The sequence below is a fragment of the Myodes glareolus genome, chromosome 2 (genome assembly GCF_982192425.1).
Source record: "Myodes glareolus chromosome 2, mMyoGla1.1, whole genome shotgun sequence".
NCBI lineage: Eukaryota > Metazoa > Chordata > Mammalia > Rodentia > Cricetidae > Myodes > Myodes glareolus.
The window spans coordinates 8120922-8134126 of NC_142027.1; the positions used below are offsets into that span (position 1 = coordinate 8120922).

At 48.0% G+C, this 13205-nt stretch overlaps 1 protein-coding gene across 3 annotated transcripts in view; it reads left to right on the plus strand.

Annotated features, from left to right (window-relative positions):
- The window catches only part of Runx1 (RUNX family transcription factor 1), a 223951-nt gene extending 214614 nt beyond the window's left edge, over positions 1–9337 (plus strand). For all 3 annotated transcript variants that reach the window (XM_048422959.3, XM_048422961.3, XM_087899101.1), the window contains one exon: positions 5293–9337. In XM_048422959.3, the coding sequence (XP_048278916.1) occupies positions 5293–5762 (470 nt within the window). In that variant the 3' untranslated portion in view covers positions 5763–9337. The remainder of the gene's footprint in view (positions 1–5292) is intronic.
- The last annotated feature ends 3868 nt before the right edge of the window (positions 9338–13205 follow it).

A 13205-nucleotide genomic window follows, 5' to 3' on the forward strand; every position in this document is an offset into this window, starting at 1 on the left:
CTAGCACTAGGGACATGGCGGCAAGGAGGTGTCCAGAACAGTTTAATCACAGAGCTCCACGGAGATGCCCTGCCTCAAAACACGAGTTAGACCACTGCTGAAGAACAAAACCCAAGGCCGGCCTCTGGTCTCTGCACACATATGTACACACACATGCACAAGTGCCTGTACACAGGGGTATCCATAACTAAACACACACACAAACATGCACAAAATGTCACCACTTGTGCCAACCGGGGGCAGTGAGCACCTTGAACTTCACCCGCCCCTGGCGCTTGATTGAGCTATGAAAGCCAGCTTCCTCTCTCAGCTCTCACCTGACTGCAGGTCATCCGTGCCAACATTACCATGGGTGCTGATGGTCTAAGGAATTAAGAGGGTAACATGGGAATTATGGCATTTGTTCAGCTGGCTGTGTCTAAAAGCCTGTCCCCTCAGGGACACTTGGATTCCAGGAGCATCTGCCGGCTCTCCCAGATTCCTGTCAGTGACGCTGCTCTGTCCGCTGGCCACAGCCTGCATCTAAAAAACACTTAGTGTTTTCCTTGGAAGTGTCCCCAGTGTAGGTCTGTTCCTTGAAGTGTATTGCATAAGTCTTTCAGCTTGGTCACCACCCCAAGTGTGCACCTAGGAGCAGCTCCACCGGCTGACCAGCGATCACATGATCACATGCCAGACTGGCTTTTAATGCTGCCTTCCATTTACTCTTGGAGAACTACAGACATGCATGGGACACATTTGGTCATGTCGGCTTGCCCATGCCTCTCCTTGGCTCCCCTGTAGCATCTCCCTCAAAACTCCATATCTTTTAAACATTTTTAACTTGTTTTTTATTAATCAAGTCCAGACGACACTGCCCATATACACATGAGTGTGGAGTCATTCATTATGGCCTGGGTACTCTATCAGCCAGCACCACCATCGGCTAAAATAAGTGACAGGACCACATCACAACTATGTTCCTAATGATATGGACTTCAACAACACAAGCTAGAAGGAAGGGTGCTTATGGCACGGGAATGTGAGGGAGAGAAAAGCCATTTCAGGACCCAAAAGTGACCTCTGCTGCCCTGTAGGGAAGACCAGAGAATGACAAACAAGCTCTCATGAGTGGCAGGGAACAGGCGCGGGAGAGTGAGCGTCAGCTTGGCAAAGCTCCCTCTGGAAATGAAGCCCTGAGTGCAGGCCTTGCAGGCTTAGGAAGTGCTGTGGTAAACCTGGGGCAGGAGAGGACTGGGATCCATGAGGGGAAGGCTTCAGGCCCACAGCTCTGGGAACTTGACCCCTCTGTGGGCGTGGCTACTTCCAGCCCCACCCGGCCTCCCTCTCCGGTACACTCTGTCTGTCCCTGTCCCTTGCAGACAGACTCCACACCTTGTCTGGCAGGAGCTGTCACGTGAAGGTTTAACTTTCTTTTTCTTCTTTTCTTTTTCCCCCCTTCTTTTTCTTTTTGTTAATTAATGTTTAGCTGCCAACCTGGGCGACAGGCAGCATTAATCTGAGTCATGCAGAAGATCCTTTTAAGGCAGCCATTATCTGCTCAGGTTGTTTAATCCTTTGGGAGCAGTGGGAGGGGCCTGGAGTGGGCTGCTTTGTCCCTGTCAGGCTGGAGAGCCCAGACCAGCTCACCAGGGTGGATAGTTAGCACCCATCCGGTGAAAACACCTGAACCTTCTAATCCTCAGACCTTCCTCCTGGGGAGGGGGCACAGTCACCTTAGCTCCTCAAGTGGGGGAGGCCAGCCAGAAGGATAGAAGAGCCATAGTGTGATGATGGGCAGATTCTGTGACTGCTGGTTTGTAAGAAGCGGGGACAAACCAGATTGGAAAATGAAAACAAGGAGAGCCCGAGAGCTGGCTCAGTGGTTAAGAGCCTCCGCTTCACTTCCAGGAGACCTGAGTTCAGGTCCCAGGCCCCACATGAGCTGGCTTACAGCTACCCATAATTCCAGCTCCAGGGTATCTGACTTCTTCCTCCAGTGTCCAGAAGTACACTGCTCTTGTGTGCACGCGCACGCACCAACATACACCCATTACATAACTGAAAATAACATTTGTAAACGAAAACAAGCATTTGAATCTGAGCATATCTAGAGGGCCCTTTCCCCCCCCCCCAATGATTACAAACTGAAAAATGAGACAGGGAGGGATGAAGGGAGGACGGGGAGGGGGGAGAACTTGACCTTGTGTAGAAAGAGAGCACCCGTAATCTCAGATCTTCAGCTACTCTGCCCCCAGCAGCTGAGGCGGTAACATCACCCCTCTGCTGGGTCCATGACGAATCACAGGCTCACGCAGGATTCCAGTAACTTGGTACCATCCCCGCATTGCCCTGTGGTGTAACTGGAACGGACCGGCAGAGCGTGTTCAGGCATGGCTATGAAACGGGGTGACCTTTCATTCATTTTTTCCAGTGGATTCACCTTTTTGTCTCAGGGCAAATGAAGCAAGAGGGATAATGGGCAGAGTCATTTGTTTGTGTCCAGAGTATTGCATCAGAATGACAACAAATTGATTGTGTTTGTCTAAGGCCCTCCCTCCGGCCTCAGCTTCTCCCTAGGCTGTGTAAATCTAGCTGGAGGAAAATATGGAGGGAAGCTTCCTGTTAACTCTCAAACATGTCACGGCTCTCTGTGTAAGCAAAACAAGTGACATAGAGCCTGCTCCCACATGGCCGCAGCGAGGGGGCAGGGATGAACCCTGTGGAATGAGGTGTGGCCTGGCTGTAGAAGACTCTAAAGGGCAGCCAGCCGAGCCAGGGCAGCCCCAGAACCACTGTCAGCTTACAGCCTTTTCCCTGCCCACATGTCTGACTCGCTCTGAAAACATTAACAGGAGTGTTTGTTTGAAAATCAGACTCCTGGTTTCCTCATTAGTAGCGGGATTTGCTGCAGTCTCTGGCTGTTTCCATAAACTCTAATTACCTCTCTGATGAGGAGTCTATTTCCCTCACATTCACCCCAAATGTACACAAGAGTTCCTTTTGTAAAACTGTGTTACAGCAATAAAGATTATTGAGAGAGAGGGAGGGAGAGGGGGAAACAAGAGCGGCAGCTCTCGCGCTGGAATAATAGGCTTGGAATAGAAGGAAGTTGATCACAGCCAGCGCCTTCCACAAACGGATTAATCCTTTCAGAGGCTTTCCTTTCAGGGCAAGCGCTCTAGCTCCCCTCAAGTTTCTCCCTAGCAGGCTCAGCTCTAAAGTCCCAGACCACAGGCCCCAGAGCTTAAAGTTATTCTGTAAGTTCATTGGAGAAGTTAACATTCTGAGTGTTTAGTTCTTGCCTCTGCTGTTTTGTTGGTGTCTTCGGGAGGGGCGGGTATGAGAACTCTCCTTCCAAGGGACACAAGCTACCCACAACACCCTACTATTCACAGTGGGGGCTCTTAGCGGGGGAGGGGCAGATGTGCACCCCTACACACATTCCCAGGTTATTGACAATGTCTGGAGATATTTTTGGAGGTCACAGTGGGGACATGGGCACCACTGGCATCCAGTGGGTAAAGGACTTAGATGCTGCCAGACAATTCACAAGGAATAAATCAGAACCCAGGCACCCACTAGAAATGAAATAGGCAAAAATGCCAGCAGCGCCACTAATGTAAACTGATCTGCAAGGGAAGCCATGCTGGCCCTCACATCCCCTCGTGTCTGCAATGGAAGCTATGCTGGTCCTCACAGCCCCTGGTGTGCCCCAAACGCAGTGTGCAAAGTGCAGAGGGACACGGCGAAGCACGGGAGGATAGCCAATGGCAGTCTGTAGACGTGTGGATTCATTCCCCACAAAATGAGTCTTGTACAGAAGATTCGTCATTTCTGACGAGATCTCAGCATGCACAAAAGGCTGGTACAACAAGCTCTTCTCTCCATTTGTATGAAACTAACTAGTGAAGCTGCAGCTGGAGAGATGGCTGGCTGGGTAAGAGCACACTCTGCTCTTTCAGAGGACCTGACTTTGATTCCCAGCTCCCAGGCAGGGTGGCTCACAACCATGGGTAATGCCAGCTCCCGGGACTTGGCACCCTCTTCCAGCTTCTGTGGACACTACATTCACACGCGCACATGCCCAAACACGCATAAGCATAATCAAAAAGAAAAAAGAAAACGGTGAAGCAAAGTCTTAGATAAAGACATGAAATCGTGTGTGCACTGTACACCACGGAAGATGTGGAACCAGTCAGAAGGCAAACATGGAGACAAGTGACATGCCAATCACCAACACCATCACTACCACAGCATGCATTAAGTCAAATAACAGGAAATTAGCCCCCTTCCAAGGGGTCAGAGCCTACAAAAATGGCAATTTTCTATCATCCAACCTGAATACTGTGTGCGACGACATAATACCGCTGTTACACTTATATTCTATTAGTAACATGGACGTGCATCCATTACCTCAATTACCGTAATGTTCTGTCATTATATATTGCTATAATAATGTTGTTATGCCAATGTACTGATTATATTACCAATATATTAATCAATATTAATATATTAATATAAATAGAAGATAGGCTTGTTTTTTCAGCGAAGGGCCAGAGAGGCATGGGCAAGCTTTGAGAGCTCTGTTGTCGTGGTCATGTAAGGGAAGTGGGAGATGCTTGGCACCACTAAAGGATTCACAGAGCCACCCTATGCTACAGGCTGAGGCTGTGTCTCAAAAATTAAAAAACTGTGTGTGTTTGTTTTAACAGTTTTACAGCCATCCGAAAAAGTAAAACCTGTTTTTAATTCCTAGGACACACAAAGCCCCCTCCAGTCAGTTTTGACCGATGGGTTACAGTTTGCCAACCTGGGAGTCTAACATGTATGCACACTGTAAGCGTTACATTGCACTACCAGGCGTGTGGCATTTCCGTACTTACGAAATGCATATGCTACGCCATGTCATGACACATATCATAGGCCACTGTACGACTCCCTACAAAACGTCTGTGGTCACTCTGTGTTCCCACACTATTTATGACAGCATGCTGGGCCAAATCCACTTCTTGCCAGGTAGCTCCATTTCTTAAGAAGCAACAGCCCTCTGGGTAAATATCCATCTCGGTGTCGTTGTCCACCCCCCCCCCATCCATGGGCAGGGGCACTCTGGGCAGTCCTGTGTGTCCTGGGCAGAGCATTCTCCGTGGTCCCCCCCCTCCCCTGGCAGGAGCTCTCTCAGTGGTCCCCCTCCATGGGCAGGGACACTCTGGGCAGTCCTGCATTCCCTGGGCGGCGGCACTCCTGCAGAGAGGGAGGCCTTAGCCTCTCAGACCACAGACTCACGCCATCTCTTCCACCCACCCACAGCGGCCCCGGACCTGACAGCCTTCGGCGACCCGCGCCAATTCCCCACGCTGCCGGCCATCTCCGACCCGCGCATGCACTACCCAGGCGCCTTCACCTACTCGCCGCCCGTCACGTCGGGCATCGGCATCGGCATGTCAGCCATGAGCTCCGCTTCTCGCTACCACACCTACCTGCCGCCACCCTATCCAGGCTCGTCGCAGGCCCAGGCCGGGCCTTTCCAGACCAGCTCGCCCTCCTACCACCTATACTATGGCACCTCCGCCGGCTCCTACCAGTTCTCCATGGTGGGCGGCGAGCGCTCGCCCCCGCGCATCCTGCCGCCCTGCACCAATGCGTCCACGGGCGCTGCACTGCTCAACCCCAGCCTCCCCAGCCAGAGCGACGTGGTGGAGACCGAGGGCAGCCACAGCAACTCGCCCACCAACATGCCACCCGCGCGCCTGGAGGAGGCGGTGTGGCGGCCCTACTGAGCGCCTTCGAGGGACTGAGCCCGACTGCACCTGCCGTCCACGCACAGACCCCCGCCAGGAGGGCCTTGGAGGCCAACAGGAAGATTCCCGGAGGGAAACTGTGAATGCTTCTGATTTAGCAATGCTGTGAATAAAAAGAAAGATTTTATACCCTTGACTTCACTTTTTAACCACGTTGTTTATTCCAAAGAGTGGAATTTTTTTGGTTCGGGGCGGGGAAGACATAGCTCATCCAGTTTGGCATTTATTTCTTATTTCGGAGTTACTTTTCCGCACCTTATCAATTGCAAAAAATGTGTGTTTGCATCTGGGTGGTCGTTATTTTTAAGTATGTATAGATCTGAGCTTGCTACTTTCTTCCTTTGACCAACTGAAAGAAATACGGTTCCTTTCTCTACATTTATTTAACTTTTGGACTTTCTTGTAGCTGGGATTTTTGTTTTTTGGTTTTTGTTTGTTTTGTCTTTTTTTTTTTAAGATACAGCTACAACTTTGGGTCATTTTTTAACTACTGTATTTCCACAAAGAAATCCCTAGATATTTATGTATCTCGATGTTTGAACATTTGCATATGTGTTGATACTTTTTTAATTATTTAAATGTACTTATATTAAGAAAAAATATCAAGTACTACATTTTCCTTTATAATAGCCAAAGTTAAATGTTATTGCATTGATGATGGCTGGAGAAAAAAGCGAAAGGTGGGTTGTGGCGGCTTGGTTACCTAGAGATACTGTTTACATTAAATCCCTTTTATGGTTTTCAAACAAGTTGGTAGCTAATGCAGCAATGTTTTCGATCGGATTTTAGACACTGGAGGTCACTCCAAGGATCAGAAGTACAAAATTTTCTGCTAGGCTCAACAAAGGGCCTCATACTCGGCTCCTCCCCTTCAAAAAGAAAGGCAAAACTCCCAGAGGGTTCAGAGAGGTGCCAGTGATTATAGCTCTGAAGAGGATTTTATTTCGGCCTGGAGGTATGCTTGCCCCAAGGCCTTCTGATTCAGGCATGCTTTATAGGAACTCATTCAGGTAAACTGGTGGACCCCAAATCAGCGAATATGATACTCTAATTGCCTTCCACTGCTAGTTCCTGTTCACTGACAAAAACCAAAACTTGTGGCTGCACCCCAAAGATCCAAATAGAAGAGGTAATAGTGCCTTTGAGGCCCAGTGGCTGAGTTTTAAGAGAGTGTACCCCAAAAGCCTAAAGGAGCCAGCTGTGGGAGATACCCTGTCAACCCATGCAGGATGCTTACCGGAAGCTGCTCACTCACCAGCTTCTCTGAGCTGCTTCCAGCAGGCTGAGCCCCTAACCTTGGGGGTTTGTGCACTTTTTCTGTGCATCAGCATGATAAGAAAGATTCGTGTCTCTGCAGTCCATGCTACGGTTCAAATGGATACCACAGTCACTGTAAATGTAATGGCAATCTTGTTATAGTGGAGGACTTGGTCAAAATTCAGTCGTTCAACAATGTATAAACCCCAACTGCTGATTTTGACATTTGTGTGTTCAAACTGATTTGGTTGTTTTTAATGTACCTCTTAAATTAGTTGAAATGATGTCAGGTCAATTCCGAGGAGCGTTTGAAAGCAGGACTTCAGAACAGTGTTGGATTTTTTTATTATTATTTTATAAATTTAAGCATTCAGATTAGATCTTTGGCTGCAGGCAGCGAAAACAGCTGGACTTATTTAAAAATACAACTTGTTTTTGAATTATCTATATCTATATCTATAAATATAAATATATATATATATTGATTCTTTGTTTTCCACGGAGCACAGCACTTTGGTAAGAGGCTAGCCTGTGCTAGCAGGCTGTCCCTGTCTGGAGAAGAGCTACAGGAGATCTCAGAGAGACGCGATTAGATTTTCACAGCGGGCATAGCTTCCCCCATTCAGCTGCACTGCTGGCCCATGGCACACTGTTCAGCTGTGCTGTCATCAGCTGTCAGAAAAAATAAAATCTTAATTTCTGGAAAGGACCATTAGTTTATGTCTCCAAAAGCAGATGTTCTTCTTAACATAGGTTGTCATATCTGGTCTAAGAAAATCCTAGGGAAAGACAAAGGAGGAAGATTTGTATTTTCTCGTATTCATTCTGATACCTGAAGGTACTCCAGCCCTATGAGAGGGACCAGATAACCTCACACTTGGAATCTTTGCCCCGGAAACCGTGCATCAAGGCTTCTAATTTTGTTGTTGTTGTTACAGATGGCCTGGTTAGCCGTTCAGTGCTTCCTAAATCCTTACCAGCATACACAGAATTTAGTCATTTCAGCGAAAAAGAAATAAAGAAATAAAAAAGCAGACCAGCACTCTTTGTCTTGGAGATAAGATTCCACACGGCACATACTCTTCTCCTGAGAAATTGTGTTCATTGCCTTCAGGTACATCAGGGTGGATTCCTTCACTGTCTTTAGTAAGACCCTAAGCCAATTCCGAGATAAGTGGGGTACTGGTCCAGGAAAAGAAAGCTGGAATAAGCCATTTCTACTGCTTCTTCCAGCCCCTCCTTATGATTTTAACACATACTTCAGTTCCTTCTGTTTTTCTCACCCTCTGTGTTCTCCAATATCTCTTCTCTCTTTTCTCCTCCCTCCTCCAAAACCCACCTCCTCCCTCCTGCATGCTTTCTAAGGAAGCATTACACACACACACACACACACACACACACACACACACACACACTCACACTACCCCATACCAAGTATTCCAGAACACAGGTGATCCAGTACTCCATTTGCATAAAGAACAGGGTGAGTCAGCCATTCTCTTGCTCACATGTTTCTTCCAACAGAACAGGTGTTGCCAGCCGCCCTGGATCTGCTTGCTGTCCAGATCCAGCAGCGGAAAACTCTGAAACTCACAGCCGATGGCTGAGTGGCTGCACTTCTGCCCAAGCACCTGTGCAACAAGCATGCTCAGACGGGCAAGAGAGAAGCGGTTTCCCTCCAACGGCCTGCAATTGATGATTGCAGATTTTTTTTTCTTGAAATACCTTTTCCCTGGGACATTCAGTCCTAGGTATTTTTTTGGTTTTGATAGGTTTTTTTTTTTTTTTTTGGTTGTTGTTGTTCTTTTAATTTTGTTGGGGGGGGCATGAGATGTTTAGGGTCTTTTATACATGAAAATAAATGAGTTGACAACAATCTCAGAATATATTTTTTCCACACCTGAACAAAATGCCTTTGTTTACTGTATAGTATACATTTATTGGGGGGGTTAGTCGGTTGGTAATTTGTTGGGGTGCCTTCCCTCTTTCCGCTGGGTCAGTATTGGCAAAGCTGATCATTTGTCTTTTATTTCCTCCTTCAGAAGAAGCTGTATCAATAAACTCAATTGTATTTATGTATGTAAATAGAGTTCAAGCTTCCTTATAAAATATTGGTAATGCCTTGTAATATCTTTTTTTTTCACTTTTTGTGTGCATTTCTACGGACCTTTTCTTATGTTCGCTGAATATTGTAGAAGAAAAACGCTTCTCTCCGCTTGTTTATTTTAGACTTTCAGAAAAAAACAAGCTACTTCTTGCTCACTTTTATAAGCAGCTAATAAACGGCATGGTTCCAACTTCTTAAGTTCACTTTATGTTCTAGGAGGAATGAGTGTGCAAAAAAAAAGAAAAGAAAAAGAAAAATCTCCAAATGAACTGTTGGATGTTTCTGTTGCCCTGGATGTACAAAGATCAATGGGAATAAATAAATAAATAAATAAATAAACAAACAAACAAACTTCCCAATTGAAATGACAGCAAAGCACACGTGTGGGGGCAGCTCAGAAAATGCAGCTCTCCAGCCACCAACCACTGCCTGCTCACGTGGTGACTGTTAGGTGTGGTCACAGGGTGTCCTAAAACCCCAACTTTAGCCTCTTTCTCCCTGGTACTCACATACAGAACACCTCCTAGGGGTCTCCGTCTGGCTCACATCTTAAGACACACGAGAAGAGAGAATGTTCCAGAACCCTTCTCGGTAGCCCAGGGAAGCAGGCACTGCATTGCCACCGGCCACGGCACTCTCATGTTGAGCCATCGCCTCTCCTGGGGGCGCACACACAACAGGGCAGCTCAAAGCCATTGGGTCTTCCTCTCTTTGTTCTGCAGCTTTCTTCTGTAACGCCAATACTAAAACCAGTGTAAACGGCAAATAAACCATCTCACGAGTGCCTCTGCCCCATCACATCCCTTCAGTCTGTTCCTGAGCCGGATGCGGAGTGAAGCCCTCTACAGTACACTGTGGGAACAGTTCCCACAAATCACTTACGTTCAAGGTTGGTTGGGCCCTTCAAAGCCCTGAGTGATAAGGCCTAACCACCTGGGGAGTAGGGCCAGGCACCCAGGGTGGGTTCGTTAGGTATGAGGGAGTTTGGAGGCATGTTATAATTCCTCTTTAAAACACAAGAAGAGTGCAGAAAGAGATGGCACTTGGGACACAAACATGAGGACCTGACTTCAAGTCCTAGAACCCTAGAACTCGGGGGGGGGGGGGGGAACGAGTGTGCTGATGTGTATTTACAATCTCAGCCCTGGAGAGATGAAAACAGGCAAGTCCCAGAGGTTTTCTGGCTGGCCAGCCTAGGACACTTGGCAAGTTCCAGGATAGTAAAAGACTCTGTTACAAATAATAATAATAATAATAATAATAGTAATAATAAAAGATAGAAGAAACCTAAAAAGCAATAACCAAGGTTGTCCTTTAGTCTACACACTTATACATACACACTTGGACATACATGACAGTGGAAAAGGGAAGAATATTGAATTTGCAAGCATGACATGGGAAAAATATATGCCCAACCCACAGCCGTCATCAGCCTGCATTTATGCAAACGGGAGGTGGGCTTTGGTGGTGACTGAGAAATTTCTAAGACTAGCTCTTTCCTCCCCTCCCCCATGCAAACCGTCATTAGCATTTCAGTCTGGGTTCTCCAAGGTCCAGTTGGCCATCCTGGCACGAACCACCCTGGAAAGCCTCTTACACATCAGCCACCAATGGGTCACATGACTGGTCTTGACTGGTCTGCGGGACGTCTACAGAGAACACCAGGAACCGAAGTTTATAGGGGTGGTAAGAAGGATGCTCTGAGACCTGGCTGCCTGTGGGCACTGGCAGGGCATGGTGAGGAGCCCAGGTTACAGGGGTTAGTGGTTTCTAAAGAGGGGAAGGGGACTTGGCCAGGGGCCACTGTTTTCACATTGTGTGTCGGGAGACAGAGCCATCTCCACCCCGCTGTCGGCCTCTGTCGCCTGGCTGAGGAAGAGTCTGCCAACCCCCTACTCTAGGGAGTTATTCATTTGGTTCCTCCCCTTCCCGGAGTGTCCTCTGTGAAGGGACACACCTATGCAGAGCCTTCTTTTACACTCTGGGTAGCTGAGCGCCCCTCCCTTCAGACTAGAAAAGCCTGAACCAGCAGCCCCCTCTGTCCAGTGGGAACAGCATGAGCAGAGCCTCCTGGGTGCAGGCTCCTCTCTGCTCTTGGGGGACAGGCATGCTCTCTCCTGCTTCTGCGCTCTAGGGACAGAGCTGCCCTCCTCTGTCACACTGTGCCTGTAGCCCTCTGTGTCCCCGTCCAAGCTTCCGTCGCCACCGTGATGGAGATAGAGTTCTCCTCTCCTGGTACCCAAATACAGCTCTGGGTTCCAAGAGATCCCGCCTTATTCATGGGCATCTTTTACAAATTCTGGTCCAGCAGAGATGGCTGAGCTTAAACTTGGGCTTCCCAGAACTGGTCATATTTCTATTCAAAATGAACCCATGCTGTTCTCATGACCACCTTTGTGAACTTAAAATCTGGGGATCTGAAGTCGTGAGTAAATACAAATCTCCTTCAGATGCTTTGGCATGCGCATGCACACCCCCCCACACACAACACACACCATACACACACCACACATGTACACTACATACACCACACATACCACACACACACAACACGTACACTACACACATACCACAATGCACCACACACACACCACACATACACCACACATAAACCACACACATGTCACATACACCAAACACACACCATGCATACACCACCACACACACCACACACACACCACACACAAACACACACATACCACATATCTTCAGATTTCTCCGAAGACAGCATTCCTTCCTTCTTCACCGATACGTTAGAAATAAGGAGCCATGTCCCCCACTTTTTAGACTGAGAGCGACGTGGAACGTGTTGGCTTTCCTGCTACGGGGAGTGTTAGCTGGGTGCCAGATTTTAATATTGGTAATTAAAGTCTGCATGCCTCACATTCTCCTTCGGTTTCGGTTTCACCAGTGCCTTTGTCAGGATTAGTTCATGTTTTGAAGATGCGAGGTCTTACATGTACACAGGTGTGATTGTTTGTTAGTACAAATGACCGCACACCGCCTCATTCTCACCGCGGCGACTGAGGAGGGGCGTCAGTTAACCTGCGCTGTCTCTCATAACGTGCCTGACTTTCAGCAAGCTTATTCTTGTGTTGATTCATTTCTTCAGCCGATGTCTGCAGAGCGGCCAGCATCACGGACTGGAGGGTGCCCACCTCCATGTACCAGCCAGAGACGAGGCCAACTGTAGGGGTCAGACTGATAGGGGAGTCACACCTGGTTAGTCTTCTGCTGCCGTCTTGAAATTATTAATAACTTTTTAATAAGAGGCCCCGTGTTTCTATTCTGCATAAGAACCACAAATTGGATTGCCGGCAGGTTCTCAGACGGGTAAACAAGCCTTCAAAGGGTAGCAGGTGGGGCAAGAGCTGGGCCAGAAACGCTTTTCTGCGTTCTCGGAGAGCTCAACCTGAGGACACTGGGAGAGATTTTTCACATGTGCCATTTGCTTCCAACGGACAGACAGGGGTCAGTGTGCTGACCAGGGAATGTGCGATCTGAACTTGAGTGTGAGCTAACAAAGCATTGTTTCCTAGGAACCAGGGGTCTGGGGAGATGGAAAGGCTGGTCTTGAGCACGAAGCTCTCCACGTGTGCAGCTGTAGGGATGCATCTGAAAGCGTGAGGAGAGGAGAAAATACCGGAACAGGTCAAGGTCAGAGTAATTGTATCAGTACCCAGCACACGGAGGGCAGGAGCGGGAGGAGCTCTGTAAGTCTGAGGCCAGCCTGGTCTACAGAGAGAGTTCCAGACCAGTCAGGACTACACAGCGAGACCCCTGTCAAAAAGGAGGGAGAAGGAATCTCGCAGGAGCTGGGGGAAGGGAGACCATAACCAGAATGTATTACTTGAAAAAAGTTTATAGAAGAAATGAAAGGAGGAGAATTGTATCTGGAAGGCAATGAAGAGACAGTTCTCAACACTAGGTGCACACATTTATATGTGCACACAACACACACGTATGTGCACACATGCACACAGAGGCCCATGGGTCAGCTGCTCAGAGCCCCAAACTAGGACAGCCAAGGTCATCTGAGCCATTGAATGTGCTAGTTT